At 38.1% G+C, this 25,298-nt stretch overlaps 2 protein-coding genes across 3 annotated transcripts in view; one reads left to right on the forward strand and one right to left on the reverse strand.

The window, feature by feature from the left end:
* LOC141496534 (zona pellucida-binding protein 1-like) overlaps nucleotides 1–21,026 on the reverse strand; it is a 39,907-nt gene extending 18,881 nt beyond the window's left edge. The window contains exons 1-2 of the mRNA XM_074199033.1: nucleotides 20,820–21,026; nucleotides 9,569–9,655 (exon numbers count right to left, since the gene is read on the reverse strand). Of these exons, the coding sequence (XP_074055134.1) occupies nucleotides 9,569–9,655; nucleotides 20,820–20,949 (217 nt within the window). The 5' untranslated portion in view covers nucleotides 20,950–21,026. The remainder of the gene's footprint in view (nucleotides 1–9,568; nucleotides 9,656–20,819) is intronic.
* Nucleotides 20,824–25,298, forward strand: part of LOC141496118 (protein SPMIP7-like) — an 84,536-nt gene continuing 80,061 nt past the window's right edge. The window contains exons 1-3 of one of the 2 annotated variants that reach the window (XM_074198260.1): nucleotides 20,824–21,302; nucleotides 22,206–22,311; nucleotides 22,436–22,559. The gene's annotated coding sequence lies outside the window, so the exon portion shown is untranslated. Of the gene's footprint in view, nucleotides 22,312–22,435; nucleotides 22,560–25,298 lie in introns of both variants that reach the window. The other variant, XM_074198261.1, reaches the window with a different exon arrangement.

Consider the following 25,298-nt stretch of genomic DNA (forward strand, 5'->3'; position numbering starts at 1 on the left):
GCTCAGTCACCCAGAGAGCCACCAAATCTCACTGCTATTTTCACAATGGGGGAAACAACTCTATGGCCTGGGCCTCCCATGTGCAGGGTTATGACTACAGCTCCAAGTGTATCCATATCTGCTGCTTCATCATTTGCCTATTGCTACAGAAATGATAAAGTATGGGTGATGTTTTTTGATGTGTGTACAAATTAGAATTAAGTGAGGTAGAGTTGCACAAAATCTTCCATCTCACTCTTTCGTTCATCATCATGAACCAGTGTGGCAAAACAGAGTCAAGACAATTGGTGATGGCTCTAGATGCAGCAGATGACATTGGCATCTTTGATGTATAACCAAGCTCTCTAAGCACTCCATAGCATCTGCTTCAGTTGCCTTCATAGTCACTGGAACAAAGTGTTCTCATCTACTCATTCCATCAGTGGAAGACTTCACATACAATTCACCGATGAATTTGAGACTCCCTCAGTCCCTCAACCTGGTTTAGCCAAAATAGTTTACTGGGGTGTGGCCACTACAGCTTCTTGGAGCCACAGGTGAGAGGTGGCTCAGGTGGACATCAAAGGTAGAAAGCAGCCCCAAAAAGGGCCTGGAAGTCCTCACACCAGAAATACTAGTCTTTCTTGAACACACCATACACTCCAAGGAAGATTTTAGAAACAGCATATCAAGCCTTTGTTCTAACTGCTGATTTCATGTGCAAGAAATACCTCTTAATATTAAAAATCACAACCATTCCCTTAAGTCTCCAAAAAAAGAAGTCATTATAAGCTGTCAGCAGTTTTTCATCTAGATGCTTATTATTCAGTGAAGTGGCTTTACATGCATACACAAAACCAAATACAACTCAACAGAAGAGATATAGAGATATCATAGATGCCTATTACTATGAACCTCTGGACAAAATAGTAAAGTGTAAAGACCAGACAACTAGAGAAACAAGATGGGTCAAAAAAAAAAACCCCAACATATAGGGCTGAAGTCTAAAATTACCTCTCCCCAACAAACCTGTATAATGTATGCTTCTACTTATAACATATCCTGTGTTCTAAATTTAGTAAAAGAAAGTAATTCACATGTAAATGAATATCTTGTGCATGCACACATATGCTTTGCTAGAGTTTAAGACAAAGTTTCAAAAGGAACTATATAAATAAAGAGACTCCATACTATGTGACTTGTGGCACATCATAAAGCCCTCTTAAGTTTTATTTTATAGTCTATAAAAATAAGGAGGTTGGACTAGTTAACCTCTAACCTTCAGAGCAGCACAAAGAGAGAATGGACTTTTGATTCCATTTAGTCCAAACCATTCATCTAGAACCACACTCTACAAAATACTAACAAGTGGGCAATGATGTTTTGCTTAAAAACCTCAAGAAATGGGGTGGCTAGGTTGCAGAGTGGATAGAGCACCAGGCCCTGGAGTCAGGAGTACCTGAGTTCAAATCCGACTTCAGTCACTTAATAATTAGCTAACTGTGTGGCCTTGGGTAAGCCACTTAACTCCATTTGCCTTGCAAAAAAAAAAACCATCCTAAAAAAAAAGCCTCAAGAAAAGAGAAGCCTGATTCTTCCTATTGTCTGTCCACTATGGGGCAATACTAGTTATTAAAAAGTTTTGTGTTTTTTTTTAATATTGAAGCCAGTTCCATGACTAAAACTTCCACCTATTGCTCTTAGCTCAGTCCTCTAAGATAAAGTTTAATCTTTCTTCAAAATCACTATCGATTGTTCAGTGGGTTTCAGTCATGTTCAAGTGTTCATTTATGGGTTTTTTTAGGTTTTTTTGGAAAAGAGACTGGAGTGATCTGCCCTTTTCTTCTCCAGATCATTTTATAGATGAGAAACTGAGGCAGCAGGATCAAGTGACTTGTACAGGATCCCAGAACTATTAAATTCCTGAGCTCAAATTTTAACTCAGCCCACAGACAGAAGGGAGTTCAGGGATGATTGCAGAGGTCTTTGTTTTATCCCTGAGGCAAGACAGCTACTTTGCTCATACCAAGATCAGGTTGAAATCTGGGGGGCCAGACTAGGAAAAGGAACAGAAGCACAACAGAGCTTACTGTCGCAATGGAGGAGAGACTCTCCTCATGGTTCCAGGGCAGAAAGGAATGCTTATGGTCATCCACAAATCAGAGCACAGGCCAGGAAAGCAGTCATAGCCTCTCATAAGATCTTGAAAGAATTGAGAACTTGTCGATCTCTGGGAAGGTATCATTGAAAACAACTGCAAAAACCTTCAAAAACTTGAGGCAATGTGTCCCCCACCCTGTCAAACAACTGAAGAAAAAAAATCTGAACACAGAAATTCAGAACAAGATAACAAAGTCAAAGCTTCTGTATCCAAAGACTCCAAGAATATGAATTAGTCTCAGACCATGGAAGAGCTCAAAAACTTGATTTTGAAAATCAAGTAAAGGAGGCAGAAGGACAAATTGGGAAGAGAAATTAGAGCAATGGGGGAAAATCATGTAAACTGAGTCAGTAGCTTGATGAAGGAGATACAAAAAAAATGCTGAAGAGAATAACATATTAAAAACCAGTTTGGGTCAAATAGAAAATGTAGTCCAAAAGGCCAATGAGGAGGAAGCTGCCTTAAAAAGCAGAACTGGTCAAATTGAAAAGGAGATACAAAAGCTCTCTGAAGAAAATAATTCCTTAAAATGTAGTGTGGAGCTAAGGGAAGCTGATATTTTTGTGAGAAATCAAGAAACAATAAAACAAAACCAAAAGAATAGAAAATATGAAATATTTCACTGGAAAAACAAACTGACCTGGAAAACAGATCCAATAACTGAAAAAATTATTGGACTACCTGAAAGCCATGACCAAAAGAAAGAGCCTAGATGTCATTTTTTCAAAAAATTATCCAAGAAAATTGCCTTAATATCCTAGAAGAAGATGGTAAAATAGAAATTGAAAGGATCTATCCATCACCTCCTGAAAGTGATTACAAAATGAAAACTGTTTGGAAAATTTTAGCCAAATTTCAGAAAGTTGAAGTCAAGGAGAAAATATTATAAGTAGCCAGAAAGGAAGAATTCAACTACCATGGTGCTACAGTCAAGATAACACAAGATTTAATAGTTTCTACTTTGAGGGATTGTAGGACTGAGAATAATGATATTCTAGAAGACAAAAGAGCTTGGATTACAACTGAGAATCAACTACCCAGCAAAACTGAACCTACTTTTTGGAAAAGATGGACACATTCAATGAAATAGAGGACTTCCAAACTTTCCTGTTGAAATAACCAAAGCTGAATAGAAAATATGATCTTCAAATACAAGACTCAAGTAAAGTATAAAAAAGGATAAACAGGAAAGGCAAATCATACAGGACTAAATGATGTTGAACTGCTTATATTTCTACATGAGAATATGACACTGATAACTCATGAACTTTTTCATTTATTGGGGCAGTTAAAAGAAACATATTTAGACAAAAGCATAGATAGTAGTTGAATTTGAAGGAATAATATATTAAAAAGATGGAATTAATGGAGCAGACAGGAAGGTACTGGGATAAAGGCAAAGGCAAGATAGAAAGGGTTATTTCCCATAAAAGAAGCAAGAAAAAGCTTTTACAATGGAGTAGAAGGGGGGGGAAGGGGGGGGAGGAGTAAGGAAGCCTTAATTGCATCAAAATCGGCTCTGAGAGGGAATAACACACACACACACACACACACACACACACACACACACACACACAAGCTCAATTTGAGTATAGAAAACTATCTTACCCTAGAGAAAAAAAGAAGAAAGGAATGACAGAAAGGGAAGGGTGAGAAAGGGGTGGTGTGGAAGAGAGGGAAAGATCATGGCAGGGGGTAGTTAGATACAATATACTTATATACTTTTGAGGGGACAGGATGAAAGGGGAGAGAGAGAGAGAGAGCAGAATGGGGGTGGGGGGAATAGTCTGGAGCTAGCAATAGCAGCTGTGGAAATAAAATACTGAAAACAAGTTTCTCTGATAAAGACCTCATTTCTCAAACATAGAAAACTGAGACAAATTTATAAAAAATATGAGGTATTCCAATTAATAAATGATCAAGAGATATGAACATTTGTCATATGAGGTTATCAATGCAATCTATTTAATTTTTTTTAATGTCCTACACCTCACAATTGATAGGAGAAATTCAGGTTGGAACAATTTTGAGGTATTATTACTCTTATACTTATTAGACTGGCTATTAGGACCTAAAGAGAAAATGACAAATGTTGAAGGGAATGTAGGAAAATTCAGACATTGATATACTGCTAGAGGAGTTGTGAAATGATTCAACAATTCTGTAGTGCGATATGTAACTATATCCAAAGGGCTATAAAACCATAGCCATATGAAACCTTTGGCCACTGGTGCTTCTATAAAGTCTATATTACAGAAAAGATGAAACACAGGAAGAAAAGAATCTATATGTATACAGGAACATTTATAGCAACTCTTTTCTAGTGGCAGGAAGCTGGAGATTGAGATGTCCATCTTTGGGGAATGACTGGTATGTGATTGAAATGAAATGAGGTTCTGTTATGGGAAACGATGAAGAGGATACTCTCAGTAAAAAGCTTACATGAAATGATGCAATGGGAAACGTACAAAGTACATTTATATACAAAATAACAGCAATATTTGCAAGATGATCAGCTATGAATGACATGTCTTTTTTCAGCAATGCTGTGACTCAAGAGAACGATGACAGACTTTTAATAAAGAATACTATCTATCCCCACAATAGAACAAAGCATGCTTTTCTACTTTCACTTTATTTTTCTTGAAGTGTTTTTCATTTTTTGTAGGGGGTAGGGGGTTATATTTACCTTTGCAATATGATTATTGTAGTAATGTTTTTCATGCCTACACATTTTTATTATTGTTATTATTTTTGCTTTTTTATAAGGCAATGGGGTTAAGTGACTTGCCCAAGGTCACACAACTACTAAGTATCACGTCTCTAAGACCAAATCTGAACCCAGATCTTCCTGGCACCAGGGAAGTACTCTATTCACTATACTACCTAATGGCCCCCATGACTACACATTTTTAACATACACCAAGTAATTTGCTTTCTTAATGAGGGAGAAGGAGATGGGGAAAAGGGAGAGAATTTAGAACTCAAGGTTATGGAAGTAAATCTTGAAATTTGTTTTTGCATATAGCTAGGGAAAAAATTTTTTTAAAGTTCACAAGTTATTATATATAGTTCATAGGTTAAGTCCTTCAGAGAAGCAGCAAGACATTGAGTTTCTGCAGTAGTAGCGGAGCTAAGTAAAGCAGAAACAGCCACCAGCTGGGCTGGTGAGAACATCAAGGACAGTGAACAGGGAGAATGTAAGAGCTTATTTGGGGGCTCATGTTCTAGAACAGGCTGTCTTCACAGGAAATCAAGCAATTGGGGATAACTAGTAGAGAAGAACAAACAAAGGGGGACGTGGGGGGGATCACACTCCCACCCCCCCACTCCCCCCACCAGCAGGCTACACTCAAAAGGATGATAAGAAACTCAGGTGAGGAATGAGCTGAACTTTTTAAGGAGGTCAGAGGCAGCTTTAGTTGGGGCCCAACAGTAGAGATATGGTAAATGAGGGGTATGCAGATAAGGGGCATTAAACCAGAGGCTTGAACCTTTCAGGCTCAGGCAAGAATCCATTGTTTTGTTGATAAAGGTCTTTGTGTCTGGGGCAGGGAGAGTCCTTAGGGAGGGGCAAGGTACTTTCCTAAAAGTTCATTGACCTTGGTGGTGTGTAGCTTGGACAATGGGATAGGAAGGGGGGGGGGGATACATAGAACAGAGGGTTCAGATGAATAACTATAAAATAGTTCCCTGTCCAATTATTTCCCCTACTTCAATAAAATAAATTATTTAAGATATCAAAAAAATAATGTTCTAAGAGTCTGGGCTAGAGTTGTACCAATTTCACAAAAGTTGCATATGCAACCAGAAAAATAAACATTAAGATGATTAAATTTCTAGAGAAATACTGTCTCCCCAAGGAGTGATGGGTGAGCCCCATAATAGAAAATCACAAATTAATAGCATCTATAATTTAATTTGATTTGTTAAAAATTTCCCAATAACATTTTAACTTGCATCCAGCTGTGGAAGTTTTGCTACCCATGATTTTGACACCTTGATACAGACCTATTCTGCAATATACTTGTTACTTATTTTCACATAACTTAAGTCTTCTCTGTGCAAAATTTAATAGAGAGTAAAGAGCAAAGTACAGTATTTAACAATGTTCCCATTTTATAACTAAATACAATGTGTTATTTGATGTTCACCAAGAATAGCTGCAAGATTAACAGACTAATATTTGCATTCAGTAATACACAAATTATAAAGTTAGAAGCAAAATATATTAAATTGTTTTTAGTATGCAAATGAATACAGAATGGACTATTATAAATGCTTTCTTTAGCTCATCTGCATAATGTGAAGTTCTGAGCAATGGGAATCTTTATCTTGGAAAACTCACAAGTTGGAATGAAAGATCATGAATCAGGAAAAAAGTGATTCCACTACTGGAGTACTGATATGAGGCTTAATGTGGGAAAGAATCAAAGTGTTTTGCTTCCACAAGGATGAAAGAAGATCTAAGAATGAGAGGATACTGACAGAATCTCATAGATGTCTGTGAAGATAATACTTTACAGGGGCAGCTAGGTGGTGCAGTGGATAGAGCACTGGCCTTGGAGTTAGAAGTACCTGAGTCAAATGCGGCCTCAGACACTTAATAATTACCTAGCTGTGTGGCCTTGGGCAAGCCACTTAAGCCCATTTAAAGAAATAACTTTTGCAACTAGTCAGAGGTTGACTGAGGGTCTGTGTTCTTCTCCTCTGTGCCTGCTCAAGGAGGTTACTGTTCACTCCCCTGAGCCCATTAGTATAATGAGCAGGGTGGGGAAAATGTATGGGGTGAATAAACCAATTAGTTTGTGACCCTGGCCGATGGGCACTCATTTGGGATACAATAATGGAAATTTTTTTGATAATTCTCCCAGAAAAATGCAAGAAAATAGAGCTCGAAAATTGCTTGACTTCAAGCATATTTCTTGGCATTCTCTGTGGAGAAATATCTCGGGGATTTCTGGGAGTTAAATGTCTGGGGGTAAAACCCAAGGTATGGAACAATCCCTTAAGATGGTGAGGAGGTGGCTGGAACTACATTAAAAGAACCTGGCTTATAAGTCCTTGTACCAGGCTAGGACCCAGATGAAAGACCAGAGTTTTGGAGGACTAGGGTGCCTGAAATGGGGTGGGAAAGTCAGGGTTCCTCTTCAGGAATCTCCGCAAAACTCAAAGTCCACCATGGGGAGAATCGCTGGTAGACCTGGGAGGCCAGGCAGCCTTGTGACCAGAAGTCATAAGGAAAGAAGTCAATTGGATCCTGGTATGGTGTGCATGAGTGCCTGAGATCCTGAAGGTATGTTTGAATTGTATGCTCTGTCTTGTTTGTCACTGTGTTCTAAATTGTTTGGATTAGTCCTAGCCTTGGGGTTTTTCTGGGCATGGGGACTTGGCTTAAGTTTTAAACTGGGAGTGGGGGGAGTTCACAAGAGATGAGTGGAGTAGTTTTGGGAGGTGGGGGGGGGGTATGTTCTGCAACATCCACAGCCTCCCTAGTGGAGCTCAGCCCCTCCTTCCATGAGCCAGTGGTAGCAGCCCTAGTAGCCCTGGTGTATGGAGTTGGAGATGGGAGGTGGGGCAGAACTTTTTTTTTAGATTTTTCAAGGCAATGGGGTTGGGTTAAGTGTCTTGCCCAAGGCCACACAGCTAGGCAGTTATTAAGTGTCTGAGACCAGATTGGAACCCAGGTACTCCTGACTCCAAGGCTGGTGCTCTATTCACTGCACCACCTAGCCACCCCAGGGCAGAACTTTTAAAGACCAAAAGTTGTAGTGGAGAGAGATGAGAAGAAAACAAATTTTAAAGGAGATAATTAAGACTGAGAAGTTATAGGAGGGAAGAGTTCTTATTCTCATGGCTATCTGGGGAATGACCCATGCCTTCTCCCTGGGTTGGGGGAGAGGGAGGGAGACTGTGCAAATGGTGGCTTCATTCCATCCCCCCAAAATCATTAAGACTTGAATTCTAAACTGAGTTCAGCTGAGGAGTGCCCCATCCATGGGAGGGGATGGGGAGGAGACTTCAAGGGCTGGGGGCTAGGGGAGAGATACACTGACAGATAGACAGAGACAGGACCAGTTCATCTCCACCATCTCATGCCTATGTGTACAAGTTGTTCAGTCAGGGGATCTGCCCCTTTTGATATCTGTAACTTGATTCTGTACGTGTGTTGCCCCTACTTATGTACCAACGAAGGGATGAAGGTTTTGATGGAAAGGAGGAGGAATGGGGTGAAGATATACTCCATTAAGAGAAAAGGAGGGGGCAGGTAGGTGGCTGAGCACTGAACCTGGAGACAGGAGGATTTGAGTTCAAATACGATCTAGACACATAATGATTACTTAGCTGTGTGACCTTGGGCAAGTCACTTAACCCCACTGCCTTACAAAAACAAAAACAGGAAGGAAGAGTTAGACAAAAGGAAAGAGGATTAAAGAAATAATTTTGCAACTAATCAGGGGTTGACCAAGGGTCTCTGTTGCTCTCCTTTGTTCCTGTTGAAGAAGGTTACTATTCACTCCCCTGTGCTCATTAGTATAATGAGCAGGGCAGGGAAATATATGGGGGTGAATATATCAATTAAATTGTGACCCTGGCCAATGATTGGCATAAAGGGTAAAAAATAAAACTTTCAAACTGCAAACAAGATCCAGCATTGCCATGATTCAGGGTTCTCTTTCCTTAAGAGAGGAGGTCCTTCTTTGCAAAGATGCATCAATAAAAGCCATTTTAATCACTCTGGACTAAGTATTTATAATAATGAGACACTGATAATATTAAGGAAGTAGAAAAAGAAAGATGATACTAAAATATTATGACAAAAATAATAGCTTTCTTCAAGTAATTAAAATCTACTTGTCATGTCAAACAAAATAAAGCTTAAAGGATCACAAAGGAACAAAAAGATAAATTCAAACATTTTCTTTTTCAAAAGAAGCCTGCTTTAAACAAACACAAATTGTTTAAATAAATAAGTTTATTCCCACTGGTTTTCCTAATCTCATTACGATTTCATTTGGCCCTCATTTAGATCTCAAAGTAAAATAATATCAATTTGAATTGATTGAATTAAAAATATGAGTTTACATATACTTAAAAATTTTTAAATACATCATAAACTGAAGTGTAAACCTTTGAGACTACTATAAAAGAGTTGTATAATATTTTATGTACTCCTGAATGTTCAAATTAACTTTGAGAAAGGGTTCATTGCTGAGATGTTGCATATATCCTCACAAAATCTTAAGTAGGGGCATTAAGCAAGGTTGAATTTGAATGAACACAACCTTCTGGTAAAAATGATCCTGTGGACATAAAGAGGTAGGTAGCCTACCTTCTCTTTTCTGGGGCTAAAATGGACTTAAATTAAAGGTAATCATATTACTTTTTTTAGAAACACAGATAATTTATTATTTAACTTATGAATACCTGGAAAGTTTAATGATGCTTCTAATTTCACCGTGTGTGCATCCTCAAGGATCTGTCTAAAGTACTGTACAGGATAGAGATATCCAACTATAAAAGAAACATGAAAGAAATTAATGGTGTATTCGACTTTTAGTAGAAAAAGATTAAGTTGTTTCCATTGAATTGTTAACATGGTGGCTAAATTGCTAAAAGAACTATAAAACTGTTACCACTGGAACTAGTAGTATTTTTTTAGGCTTTTTTTTTTTGCAAGGCAATGGGGTTAAGTGGCTTGCCCAAGGCCACACAGCTAGGTAATCATTAAGTGTCTGAGGCCACATTTGAACTCAAGTACTCCTGACTCCATGCTCTATCCACTGCACCACCTAGCTGCCCCAGTAGTATTTTTGATAAGAAAACATTGCCAAATGTTCAGACTTTCAATAATTATTTATTAAAGTAAGTAGTATTAAATGATTTTTTAATGCAGACTACTCAATATTATTTATCAAATATTTTATTTAAATTTAATAAATTTCTAGTTGTAAACCCAGGACTGTACTTATTATGGGATAACATTTTAAAGATATTCCCAGAAGACATAGATTATTTTATTACAATTGATGTAAAGAAACAAATAAAACAAATTTCAAATATGGATGGGGTTTTCTTGGCAAAGATACTGAAATGATTTTTCCTTTTCCTTGAAACTGAGACAAACAGGGATAAGTGACTAGCCCAGAGTCACACAGTTATTAAGTGTCTGAGGCAGGATTTGAATTCACAAAGATGAAGCTTCCTTAGTCCAGGTTCAGCACCCTAATCACTGCACCTCTTAACTGCTCTAGATTTCTAATTAATTAGGACCAAAATAGTCTGTCTCATCCTTCCTTTCTCCTATTACTAGAAAATACCAACCTTTCATTCCCCATACCCTCTGACTCAGAGGTTATATGCCAAGTCAAAGACCTCTTTACCCTTATCAACTTTTTTCACTTTCAGTTAATCCAATTTGACTCAATCCCTTTTAGGTCCCTTTTTCTTCTGCCTTCATCTTCCAATATACCCTCAAAAATTCAAACATAGCTAACAAACTCCCCTTTCTTACTCATTTCCTTCTATATTCTCCCCACCTCTGGACAGTCACAGAAATGCAGATTTCTTCAGGAGATAATTCAACTACTGCCATCCTAATGCAGTGCTTGCTCCTTGTTTTCTCATACTGCTCCATCTTCCCCTCCCCCCAAAACATACACATCTTGATCTACTTGAAGACACTTTCTTAGTAAGCTCTACTGCTTTGAGATTTACTCCAGTTTATCAATGTCACCTCTCCACAGACTCTTTTGCTGACATCTAGGACACTCCCTCCTATCTCAAGGGATCAGTAACTGACTGAAAGGATCAGAGATTTTAAAAGCTAGGAGGCCACTGGGTTCAACATGTTCATTTTACACATGAGGAAATTGAGGCCCAGAAAGGCTAAATGACTTGTCCAGGTTCACACAACTGTACCTGAGGTAGGTTCTGAACCCAGGTCTTCCAGATTTCAGTGTCAGTGCCCTATAAACTATATAGCCTCCCACTGTTACCGTTGAAGATTTCAGTGTTCACATTCGTGACCTTCTGAACATCATGATCTTTGGCTTTATCAATCTCCTTAATTCACATGACTACAACCTTAAATCTATCTGAGCCTCTATCACCCAAAGGTGTGGTCAGTCTATGTCACCCAAAATTATTCTACCTCCAACACTGTGAATTGTGAAACTCCTCTCTCTGATCACACTTTCCTATTCTTTTATCTCTTCCTCAGCTTCATTTTTCTTGATGTCTTTCACTCACTATCCTTTCTTGTTCTGATCTCATTGAATGTAGGGTTAAGACTGACTCTGTGGCTATTTCAACAAGATATTGCCTCACCTCTTCAAGTTCCTGCCCCTTTGTCATTCCATTGTTCATATCTTGTCAATGCACCCCACTCCCCCACCCGAGTCTCCCCCAGTCTGTCATTTCAATCTTCTGTCTTTATCCATTCTTTTCTCAGGCTGTAAGATACTGCTGATTGGCAAATGTATTCATTCAAATGTTACCATTAACCTAGCCCTTAGTCATCTCTCAAGAAACTCTTGTCACATGTCTTATAGTAGCGTCACCATTCCAAACCTCCTCAAGTCTATCATGACTCTAATTCTTCCTTTCCTCAGTAGATGACATCTGTTCCCACTACACCAAAAAAAATAAATAAAAATTCAGTCATATAGCATGAGTCTTTTCCCATAATCCACATTTCAAAACCTCTCTACATCTTCAACTTCTTTGCTCTAACACGAACAGATATAGTCACCTTTCTCCTTACCCATGGTTAAATGCCTTCCCATCTTCTTTAAAACCTTATCCTATTATTCCTTCTCTCTTCATCTTCCATCTACTGGTTTCTTCTCCACTAATTACATTCTCATCTTCCCTACTATAAATTAGCCTCCCTTTGGCCTTGCCTTCAAACTCATATGATAGTCCTGTATCTTTCATCCCTTTTACTGTTTACTCCTAGAATGTCTATAAATAGTGCCTCTCCTTCAATACCCATTTATTATTCAACCACCTGTAATCTTTCATCCAGATCTACTACTCTGTTGAGTCTCTCAAAGAGTACCAGTGATCCCTTGATTGCAAAATTTCATGGCTTTTGCCCAGTCCTCATCCTCTTTAAATATGCTGCACAAGTCAGCACAGCTTAGTGCCTTTTCCTCTTCACTTGACTTCCATGATTCTACTCTTCCTTGGTTCATCACTATCTCAGCTTCTTCTCTGGATCATTTCCCTAAGTTCTCTCCCAGGCATTTTTTTTCTACTTTTCACACCCAATGTTCTAATTCTTGAGATCATATATTTAATTTTCATCCAGTATAGATAGCTGCCAAATAAAAATATCCACTAATCTCTGGTTATTCTACAAGGACCCTCAATGATGGTCTTTCAAAGTCACAGTTAAATTGTAGGAAATGTAGATATATCCAATTACACTACTTGATCTATAGAACTCCATGCACAATAAGACATTATATTTATTATAACATATTCTATTTTCTTCCCATTTGTTTGCCCCAGAGGATTCCTTTCTCTTTTCTACCCCTTAAATGGCATTCAGTCATGTTTTAGATCCTCTTTGAAACAATGATCATAAACTTAGAGCTAGGAGAGGCTTTAAAAGTTATATACTTTAACCCCCTCATTTTAAAAATGAGGAAACTAAACACAATAGGGCTTAAGTGACTTGTCCAAGGTCACACAGATAGAAAATAGCAAAAATGAGAATCACACTAAGGTCTTCTAATGCTAAACCTATAATTCTTTATTTATCCCTTATCTTCCATACAGTCACTAACATAGCCCCTATATCAAAGTCTACATGGCCTTACCCTTTTCTGAGCAATAGTTAGCATAATGAAGATGCTGTTCATTCTTGGGTTTGTGTTTAGGTCCTACTAGCTTCTTATCTTTTGGCAATACCTGTAGCTATCCTTCATATTCTTTTTTTTTCTTCCCCTCTCCAGACTACCCCCCTCTGCAGGAAAACCAGTCACAAATCTATAAAATATAGTCACATATTTTTCCCAAAGATTTGAGAGGGAACAGAATAACCATTATACATTATCTATTATCAGATTTTTATGTCCCTATACCTGTCATTTCAATTACTCCATAATTATTCTAGTGCTTACAAAAAATTAACAAATGAGCACATCATGACAAAAACCAAGTCATAATTTTCTCCAAAAAAAAAAAAAAAACCTATGGGAGAATTTCATCATCCTCCATCGCCAAGTTTCATAATCCTTTCCTCACATACAACATTCAATCAGTAACAAACATATCAATCAGATCTCCAAAACATTTCTTATGTCAGTCTCCTCTTCACTTATATATACTGCTATGAGCCTAGTTCAAGAAAAATGCAAATAGTATTTATGTTTGAAACCAAGAAGACCTAGCTTCAAATTCCTCTTCTGAGACTTAATTTAGGTAAGACTTTCAATAAGCCAGGACAATCTCAGTTTCAATTCTGAAAAGAGAAAGTTGGACCAGATGTCTTCTGAGGTATCCTACAGCCCTAGATCTATGATTATTATCACATGTATTTGGGACTATAATATTTTTTTATTTAAGACAAAGGGGTTAAGTGACTTGCCCAAGGCCACACAGCTAGGTAATTATTAAGTGTCTGAGGTCGGATTTGAACTCAGGTACTCCTGACTCCAAGGCCGGTGCTCTATCCACCATGCCACCTAGCTGCCCTGGGACTGTAATATCTTTATTTGATATCCCTCAGTTCAGGTCTCTCCACTCCTCAATCTAAGCTCCATGTAATGGCCAAAATCAACTTACTAAAGCAAAATCTTGATTATGAGATCTCTTGCTAAAAGTCTTTTAAAGATTCCCTAATTTTAATAGAGAATACAAATTTTGCTCAAATTGCCATAAGAGATCTTTTACAAATAGAGTTCAATTTACCTTTCCAGTCTAACTTATTTCATAATACTATCCTCCTATGTTACAGGCAACCTGGAGACATGACAGCTATCACTACCTGCATTTGAAAAGTCCAATGTGAGGATCTCTACCATGCAGATACCCTATCTTCTTTCTTCAAGGCTCAATTCTAGTACTACCTTCTTCCATTACTCCTCCTAGCCATAGTGTTCATTCCCTTCCTCCACACAGATTCCTAGTGAAATTTATCTTCCATTTTCTTTCACCCTTTCACTTCTCAACAGTGACAATATCCCCTCCCTTCACAACACACAAACACCCACACCCCCCCCCACAGGAATTATATTTGTACCCCTTCACCTGGCATAGGACTTTGTACAGTGTGGGTGCTCATCAAATGTTTATTGAGATGAACAAATCTATCTCACTACTTAGAGGAAAATTGAAATTACATATCTTAAAGATATACAGTCATCTTGATATTCAAAAGGAATACAGTAAAAGACACCCCTAAAATATAAAGATTCACATCCCTTCTCAAAAATTTTCTGCAACATCCTAATACTCAAGAGATCAATTTAAACCACAAATTCAATATATAATGAAACATACCTCCCTCCTCTTGGTAAAGAGGTTGATTTTGCTTAATGATTTTTCTTTGTTACAAAGAAGGGTTCAATTATGGACCTGGAGGGAGGGGAAATCCATAAAAAAACTGATATAAAAACAAAAGGGAGCAATAAAATTCATTTTATAATAACAACAGCAACAATAATAATGGTAATGAATTCAATAAACATTAAGTCTATACTATTAACATCTAGTACAAATTCCAGTCTTCCTCCTTGCTCCACCCTATCTTACAGCAATCATACCCAGGTTCATAATTACTTTCACTCAAGCACTCTAACTTGAGAAGTCAAATTTACACATGCTACTCTCCAAAAAGAAATTACATTCCACCATATCTTCCCAGTCCAATCAAACTCTAAGCTCAGTAGTTACCCTCCTGTATTAACTCAGGCTTGGATTCAAGTACTATGCTTTTAATACTATGTATATGACACTATCTTGGAAAGTTGCTTATCCACTCTAAATTTCAGTTTCCTAAATGGAGAAAATACCCTCTGTAGTAATTACCTCAAAAGACTGTGAAGATTAAATGAGATAAACTATTTAGAACACTTTGTAAACCTTAAAGGGCAACATGTCAGTTCTTTATATTGGTCTTTTATTAGCTTCGGATTCTTCAATGGGGGAAAAAGCATGTAACATTGACTTTGCTAGATTTTGACTCTGTAAGACCTGAGTTCAAATCCTCCCTCACTTGCTATCTGTGTAACCTTGAATAATTTGCTTAACTTCTCTGTCTCAGTTTCCTCAACTGTAAAATGAGATTAATAACAGCAATACCCTCAAAAGATCCTAGTGAGGATCAAGTAAGATAGCACCTGTAAAGCACTCTACAATGCTAAAAGAATCATACATATGCTATTAGTATTGTCAGGATAAATTGTAATAATATTATGAATACATTGCAAACTTTAAATAGCAATAAGAGGCCAACTAGTTCCTAGCATTGAACTCACTAGGAAAAATACTTCATTAATTGTTTGTTCCTAAGGATTTAGAATCTACTAGTTTCAAGACCTGACAGACCATAAGAACTGTGACCATATTTTAACTCTTTAAGACCATCAGCATACAGGAGGATAATAAATATTTAATGGATATGTAAAAGTACTTGCAAAGAGCATAACTGACTGGTTTAATGGTGATGCCCTTTACAGCTTGGGAAAGTCAAAAGGAGTCCATTTACGTAAATGCTGACAGTGATAAAGAAATAATGTAAATACAATTCTGCTTCTCTATGTAATCAAGAACAAAATGATTCTAGTACTAACATGGAAGATGCATAACTAGATTTCTGTTTACGTATAATTCATGACAGATATGTAATCACAAAACATTCATTTATTTTTCTTAGCTAACCAGCCTAAATCTACACCTTCCATCAGATAACTACTTTTCTCACCCTCTTCAGTATTTCTACATTTTGAATAAACTTCTTGCAGTTATTTTAGTAATGTGTTTCTGTAGTGTCTCTCTTAAAAATTTGACTAAATATAGAAGACAATAAAGAATATAGCTGAAATCAAGGCAGTGCTCATTTAAACCAGGTGCATCCAACCTGCAGATCACATTTAGCCCTCATAGCCCATTCATGGAGGGAAAATGAAGGAACTAGTGAGAGCAAGCACCAACATTGCAACATCACAGATCCCTTTAATCTTTAACTAACAAAGCTTGATTTTTTTTCAAATAAATTATACTGTATGGTCTCTGGAGTTTTTTGTTTTATTTCTTTTTTAAGATATGAAGGGGGGGGGGAGGCGCAGTGGATAGAGCTCTGGTCCTGGAGTCAGGAGGACCTGAGTTTAAATGCAGCCTCAGACATTTAATATTACCTAGCTGTGTGACCTTGGGCAAGTCACTCTTAGTCCCATTGTCTTAAATAAATAAAATTAAAAGGGAAAAAAGATATGCATTTAGGAATCAGGATCTTTATTTTAAATTGTCATATGACTCATCGTAATTGGAATAGACATTTTATTGTATGCAGCGTTACTCACTATTGTCATAGTACTTTGAGAATAGATTTCAAGATTTTTAGAAAACACCAGATGCATTTCAGTATATTTACTACTACATTCTCAGTTGACATTACCTTGCCTGCAAACCTGCGGATAGAATGTAATCAAATTTGCAACTTAAAAGAAAAATTTATCTGTCTTTATTAGAATTTTATAAGTGGTACCTGCCTAAAGAAAAATATGCTGCATTTCACAAACATGTCTTGTTCATGATGTCTGTCTTGGGGATTATGTTTATTTGTGGGAAACTTTTTTTTCTTATTTGAAGTACAAAAAGTAAAAAGAGAACAAAAATTTCAGATGACATCTTGAAAATATTCTTGAAATTGCTACAATGTCTATCAAACCAGATATAGATGCTCTGCTACTGAAAAAGCAAGCTAAGTATTCACATTAAAACATATTTTTATTTTTGCTTTAAAAGTAAATGTCATTATTATCCTAATTATTTTTATTATATTTTATTACTTTATTTTATTTTATTATTACATAATAATTTGGAATACAGGTTACATTGCAGTTATGAATAAATACTAAATCCTATAGGTGACTCTTCACACAAGTTTTTGTTGGTTTATAAGGCCTAGAAGAAGTAAAAGGTTGTATATCCATGATTTCTATGATTTGTTAAATCAGATTTCAATCATTTATTGAAAAAATATGTATTTCTAAATTATCTAAGTTATTTTCCAGCCTAGAAAGAAACCAGAGGGATAGTTCCAAATTAATTTGAAAGCATAGGCTTAAAGGGTTTAGAATGACAATCAAGGCCATCAAAATAAACATTTTTAAATCAACAAGATTTCTGCTGTGTATACCTTAAACCTATAGATGGAGCTCTAGTATCAATATTTTTTTGTCAGAAAGGTGACAAATACTGTTGAAATATGATGATAATTCATTAATCCAAAATGTCTATTTAGGCAGGTATGGGTAAAGTTTAAAAAAATCTTAACAGAAGAACTAAAATGTTTTAAATGTATTAACAGCCAAAAAAAATTCAAACCTAAAAAATATGAACCTTAATCTCTTCTATCTTCGTTGATCAAATTTATATTCAGGAGCAAATTCAACATTTATTAAAGTTTTACTATGTAATAAGTACTAAGAATACAATGTTTTTAAAATAAGAGTCTCTTCCCTCAAGGAATTTATATTCTATTGGGTACAGGTTAAGTATACACTTAAGTATAGTTCATGGAAATTGGGGAAGGGCTACTACTAAAACTAGAGACAGGAGCTGGTACCCAAGTTAAGCTTTGAAGACAATGGTTTTGAGATATGAAGATGTGGAAAGAGGGTATGATTTGAATGGGTTTGTGCAAATATCCAAAAATTGTGCAAAATACCAAAAACTACTCAAAAAGCGCTCAGGAAGTGTTAGTAGTAGAGTTTGGCTGAAATGTATCATTCATTTTCCATGTATACATGGCAAATGTATAAAATAGTATTGTAAAGATAGCAGGGGCAAGAATATGAATAATTTTACAAGTCAGGGTCAGAAGTTTGTATTTTATCCAATAGTTTAGTGCCAATTTTCCTTTTTTAAAGATTATATGGGAACCAAGTAGAAAAATGGCTTGGAGAGACCAGAAGTAGGGAAAGCAATTAATAGGATATTACATGCTTAACATAATTATACTTGTATAACCTATCTCTGATTGCTCTCTGTCAAGGGGAGAGAGGGTGAAAATGAGAAACTCAAACCCTACCTAAAGGATGATTGTTGAAAATTATCTTTACATATAGTTGAAAAAATAATTTTAAAAAAAAAAGAGGAAACTACAGAAGTGCAGGAGATAGGAAATGGGAACCTGAAGTGAGGTGTGGTCATATCAACAGAAAGGAAGAAACAGAACAGATGTGAGAGATGTCGCAGAGTTAGAGTAGATAAGACTTGGCAAATTATCAGATATGATAGATAAATTTGAGGAAGGACACAAGAATGACTCCAAGATTGTAATGGAAGGATGCAAGCCCCTTCACTAGAAACAGAGAAGTTTGGAAGACTGGAAAGTTTTGAAGGCAAAGAAGATGATGAGTTACATTTTTTTTTTTTTAAGTATTGCGTTTGAGATACCAATTTTATATCTACTAGGAGAGTAACAGGAGACAGATGATGATTAGCACTCAGAATGATTACTGCTAACAGGCAGATGTGAGAATCTACTGGAGAGATGCTTCAGCAACTGAAGTGAAATCGAGCTGCACTAGTGTGAATAATCAAGTGATTCAAAAGAACCCAAGAATAATATAACTGGACTGCTATACACATGGGACGGATTAAAATGTTGAACTCTGCATTTGCATGTGATCAAAGGATCACAGATTTAGAGCTGAAAGGGAACCAAGGCAGAGAGAGAAGTTACAAGGACTTACCAAAGTCATTTTGCAAGAAAGGGTCAGATTCAAATAGATTCACTTGATACCAAGTCCAGCACTCTTAAAATTAAGTAGTAGTACCATAATGTTTAACACATTTTTAGCATGTATAAGTCCGGTTCTCCTTCAATTAAGTAATAATACTATAATAAATACTATAATGAATAATACTATGTTTAACACACATTTTTAGTAGGCATAGATTCAGCTATTATTAGAAAATCATATTCTTGGGGCGGCTAGGTGGCACAGTTGATAGAGAACCCACCCTGGAGTCAGGAGGACCTGAGTTCAAATCCAACCTCAGACACTTAATAATTACCTAGCTGTGTGGCCTTGGGCAAGCCACTTAACCCCCTTTTGCCTTGCAAACAATAAAAACCTTAAAAAAATAAAAATTTTAAAAAATTTAAAAAAAATCATATTCTTGTAAAATGAAAGATTTCCAGCTCAAAGAGAAATTAACAGCTAATCTAACCTAATTCCCTCATTTAACAAGAGAGGATCACTGTTCACTTTCCAAAAAAAAAACCCTAAAAGATCAGATTTATTTTCCTCTTCTAAAAAACTGGTGACTGTCATTTCACTCAGGAGAATGAGTACAGCTAATAGGCAGATGTGAGAATCAACTGGAGAGATGCTTCAGCAACTGAAGTGAAATCCAGCTGCCCTGGTGTGTGAATAATCAAGTGATTCAAAAATAATAAAACTGGAATATCATTGCCGAGTTATTTCCTTAAAGTTAAGCCAACTACCAGAATTTATAAAAAATAACTCACTGCCCAACCTGGATGGTTGCAGCTCCTCTCAGCATTTCAGAGAGCTTGGACAACCCTGACCCCATTATGGGAAATGTATCCCCATCCAGGGGGAGAAAACAAAAACAACAACAACAAAAAAAAATCCTACAGAATCTGAATGAACTTTTTAAAAATTTCTCTTATGCGTTTCTTTCCTATCTCATGGATTTCTTTCTTTTCCCTTAATCCTAATTCCTCAATTACCTAAAATGACTAATCTGTACACAAGTTAAACACAAATGTGTATGTGCAATATTCCCTTCGCAGCTGAGGGGAGGGGAAGGAAATTAAGTTATTCATTCATTCATTCATTCATTCATTCATTTATTTTAGGTTTTTTCAAGGCAATGGGGTTAAGTGTCTCGCCCAAGGCCACACAGCTAGGTCATTATGAAGGGTCTGAGACCGGATTTGAACTCAGGTCCTCCTAGTCGCCCCGAAATTAAGTAATCTTATTGAGAAAAAAATAACTAGCCCCCATTTACGGGGCGCATTTCCACACCAGGCCCCCACTTTGGGGGGGTAGGTGCTCGGGGTCGGCTAGCCCGCTGAGGCAGGGGCAGAGGGGCAAGGCTCAGGGGTGGGGGGATTCGAACCCCCGGCTCTGCCACTCCAGAGGCCCCGCCCAGGAACCTCAAAATTAACAGCTGGGCCCAAGCCCGGCCCCGCCCCCCGGCCGGCTCGCCCCGCCCCCCGCCTCTCCAGATTTGTCCGGCCCTGGCCGGCTCGCCCCGCCCCCCGGCCGGCTCGCCCCGCCCCCCGCCTCTCCAGATTTGTCAGGCCCCTGCCGGCTCGCCCCGCCCCCCCGGCTCGCCCCGCCCCCCGCCTCTCCAGATTTGTCCGGCCCCGGCCGGCTCGCCCCGCCCCGCCCCCACCCCCTCGGACCCCGGGCCTCTCCTCTCCCCGGGGCTCGCCCGAAGGGCCCCGGCGCGGGCGCCTTACTTGACGGGGACGCCCGGAGGTGCAAGAACAAGAGGAAGAGGGAAAAGCGCGGGAAGTGCGGGGAGCGGCGGCGGGGCCCCCCGCGGCTTCTCCGGGCCCGCCTCCACCGACCCCAGGCTGCGCCCTCCATGCCGGCGGCGCCTCCTACTGGCACTAGGCCCCGACCTTGGTTGCCATGGAGCTCCGAATGAACGCCGCCCGACTGCGCCTGCGCCCGCGCCTGCGCCCGCGCCCTGGAACGTACAGCCAATGGACAGGAGGGGGCGGGACCGGGCTGGGACCCGGAAAGGCCTAGCAGGTGGCAAAGAGGGCGCGGGCTCCGACGTTTCTGCCAGCCGAGGCCCGGGGCACCCCCAGGGAAGACGCTTGGAGGTTCCAGCGGTGGCCTTGACCCTCTCCCAAGGCCAACCCCAGCCTGCCTGGCCTGGCCCGGACACTGCGGCCACAAGGCCAAAGTCACACTGCGCCAGTTCAACTCGCAGGGTCCGTGGCAAAGGAGATGCGCCAGGAGCACATGGCCCTGGAGGCCGGTTTCAGCAGGTTTTAGGAGTATAAAAGGACAGGGTCCCCAATTTTTAAGAGTAAAGGGAAAGGGTTGTTAAAAGTATAAAGGGGGGGCAGCTAGGTGGAGCAGTGGATACAGCACCCGCCCTGGAGTCTGGAGGACCTGGGTTCAAATCCGGTCTCAGACACTTAATAATGACCTAGCTGTGTGGCCTTGGGCAAGCTACTTATTCCCGTTTGCCTTGCAAAAACCTAAACAAAAAAGGGTAAAGGGAAAGGGTCCTCAATTTTTAAGAGTATAAAGGGACAAGGTCCCCAATTTTTAAGAGTAAAGGGAAAGGGCCCTCAGTTTTTAAAAGTGTAAAGGGAAAGGGTCCTCAATTTTTAAGACTAAAGGGACAGGGTCCCCAATTTTTAAGAGTATAAACGAATAGGGTCCTCAATTTTTAAGAGTATAAAGGAATGGGGTCCTCAATTTTTTAGAGTATAAAGGAATAGGGTCCTCAATTTTTAAGACTATAAAGGGACAGGGTCCCCAATTTTTAAGAGTATAAAAGGACAGGTCCCCCAATTTTTCAGAGTGTAAAGGGACAGGGTCCTCAATTTTTAAGAGTGTAAATGGACAGGGTCCCCAATTTTTAAGACTATAAAGGGACAGGGTCCCCAATTTTTAAGACTATAAATGGACAGGGTCCCCCAATTTTTAAGAGTGTAAAGGGACATGGTCCTCAATAATTTTTAAGAGTGTAAAGGATTCCAGAAACTAAAAGTGTGAGAACCGTTGTTCTAGGCAACCAAAGACGGAAAATGGTGGAGAAACTGATGACCCTTACTAATAGAAGAAATTTCTTCATCAAATTTCCCTAACCAATGAAATCACAGGTGGCTTCTGCATCCCTAAAACTTTTTTCAAGGAACCACACCCACAAAAGAAAAAAAATAGTACCGTGCCTCAAGCAGTTGAAGATTTATGGGGAGAAAACAATGGGTAAGTACATGCATGATACATTTTGTTGTTTAGTCTTTTCACTTGTGACCAATTCTTTGGAACCCCTTTTGGAGTTATGTTAGCAGAGATACTGGAGCAGCTTGTCATTCAATTTCTTCTCCAGCTCATTTTACAGATAGGAAACTGAGGCAGAGTTAAGTGACATGTCCAGAATTACATAAAGTCTGAGCTCAAATTTGAACTGAAGTCCCGATTGCAGACCCAGCACTATCCATTGAGCCACCCAGGTAATAATCAATAAACATTTATTAAGCATCTACTACATATAGTCTGATATTATATGAAAGCTTTTATTATATAATAGCTAGTTACCTATTGTTATAATGTATTATATTGTGTCATGTCATATAGTATTGTAAATAATTACTATTAACTAGTATTTATGTATCAGTTTAAGATTGTGTTAAATTATTTGATCCTTGTAATAACCCTGATGAGATCAGAACTATTTACTATTATTTACTATTTACTGTTTTAGTCATAATGAATTAAAGATGTTAATGGGACAGCCAGAGAGATATTCAGTAGGCAATTGGCACTATAAGAATGGATTATGAAGGGGCAGCTAGCTAGGTGGCACAGTGGATAGAATCCTGGTCTTGGAGTCAAGAGTACCTGAGTTCAAATCTGGCCTCAGACACTTAATAATTAACCTAGCTGTGTGACCTTGGGCAAGTCACTTAATGCCATTGCCTTGCAAAAACCAAAAAAAAAAATGGATTTTGAAGTAACTGATCCCAAAAGCAATTACATGACTTTCCCAGAGTCACACAGATAATAAAGTGTCTGAGACTGGATTTGAACTAAGTTCTTCCTGTCTCCAAGCTGTGCCACTCAACTTCTCCTAAGAAGGAACATCAATCCATCCATGCAAGGAGTTACATCAATCTAGCACTAACTACTTCAACAAGCATTTATTAGGTATTTACTGTGTTCCTAAATAGTGCTCAGCAAAAGCAACAAAAAGTTTCTGTACTTAAATGGCATATGCAAAATGCAGAGTAGATTGAAAGAAAGTAATTTGAAAGAAATCACAATTTGTGATAAATACTTAAGTAATATATATATGTAATATATATTAATAATATATATTAATATATTGTATTAATATAATATATTAATAATATATATACATATATATATATATATATATATATATATATATATATATATAGATGCCATGTGGAACTTAACCTTGAAGAAATTTAAGAATTTTAAGAAGGGATAAAAGGGATGCTTCCCAACCTTGCCAAACCAAAGAAACTGAGCAAAGGGCTGCTCACATGGGGGGCTTTAGAGTTTAGAGCTGGAAGAGATTTGGAGGTTCTTTTCTTTTATCCTTTTATTTAACAGAAGAAAAAACTGAAATAAAAAAACTTGCTCAAAGTTCAACAAGCACTGAATTACAGAGCTATGCCTTAAACCCAGGCCCTCTGACTCCATTTACATTTGCACAAGTTGTCCTTCATCTCTCTCCCTATTTAAAAATGAGAGTATTGCTTATGATTGTATTATTTTAAGGCAAGTTCATACTTCTTATTTCTGTTCAATATTCTTCCAACTATCTAGGTTTAGAATTTTAGAGTTACTAAATCTTGTTCTTTCTTCCTTTGCAATATAAATCTACTTACTCAACCCTAACCTCCCTGCTGATCTCCAGATTCCTATTGGTCAATTGAATTGGTTGTCCCATAAATATATATCCACTATGTAAATCATTAGCTTTCCTCTCAAAGTTTCCTCTTCCAAACTTCCATAGTATTGTCAAGGATATCACCATCCTCCCAGTCAGTCTAGGCATGAAACCAAGATGTCATCCTTGACTCATCACTCTCTCCCATTTTCTATATCTAATCTGTTTAAGTGTTCTGTCTATTCTTTATTCTTACCAACTCTCACATAGGCCCCTTCCCTCCTCTTAACATTGCCATGACTTATCACCTTATGGATTATTACAATAGACTGATAGCTGGTCTCCCTGCCACAAATCTCTCCCCACTCAAAACCATTCTCCACTCACAATGTCAGTGACCTTCCTAAAAATTAAGTTTATAGGGGGCAGCTAGGTGGCTCAGTGGATAAAGCACCGGCCCTGGAGTCAGGAGTACCTGGGTTCAAATGCGGCCTCAGACACTTAATAATTACCTAGCTGTGTGGCCTTGGGCAAACCACTTAACCCCATTTGCCTTGCAAAAACCTAAAAAAAAAAAATGTTTATACTTGCTATACCTTCGTAAAGAGCCAGTCCATAAACAATACCTACCCTTGAAGAACTTGAATTCGATTGATCAATATGTTAGTATATCAGAATAAAAGCAAACTAAATACTAGGTAGCATAAAACAAGGTTGAAAGGACTGTACTTGGAGTGAAGAAATCAGTAAAGGCTCCATGTAGAAGATAACACTTGAATTTTTAGAGAGGAAGTTTTTGAAGTAGGCATAAGGAAGAAAGAACATTCTAGGCATGCCAGAGAAGGTCATTTCAGAGTACAGAAATGGAAGGTGGAAGGTTTTGTGTGAGAAGCATAGAGAAGGCCATTTGTTGAATCAGTGAATATGGAAAGACAGGTACTTGGTAAGATTCTGAAAGAATGCTTGGGTTTTAAGGTATGAATGGATGGAATCATTTTACTTAGTAAGGACTGAGTCCATATCATATAATCATGTGAGATGGGGTAAAAGATATAGAAGAAGACACTTGAGTGATAGAAGCTGGAAGAAAAGGGAGATCTTGGAGAATGGCCTTAATTCTTTCTGAAAATGTGAAGCAATCAGAGATTTGTTCTTGATCCTGTGCTATTTACTATTTTTATTCAGTGGATCACAGAGTCTTATAAAATGCTTATAAAATGTACAGGTGACCACAAAGAATAAATAAAAACACTGAATGACAGAAACAAGAAAGAAAAAAGAAAATGTAAGGCAAAATTTTTCAACTGAGAGAGTGATGAATGCATGGGAGATA

The sequence above is a fragment of the Macrotis lagotis genome, chromosome 8 (assembly GCF_037893015.1).
Source record: "Macrotis lagotis isolate mMagLag1 chromosome 8, bilby.v1.9.chrom.fasta, whole genome shotgun sequence".
Classification (NCBI taxonomy): Eukaryota; Metazoa; Chordata; class Mammalia; order Peramelemorphia; family Peramelidae; genus Macrotis; species Macrotis lagotis.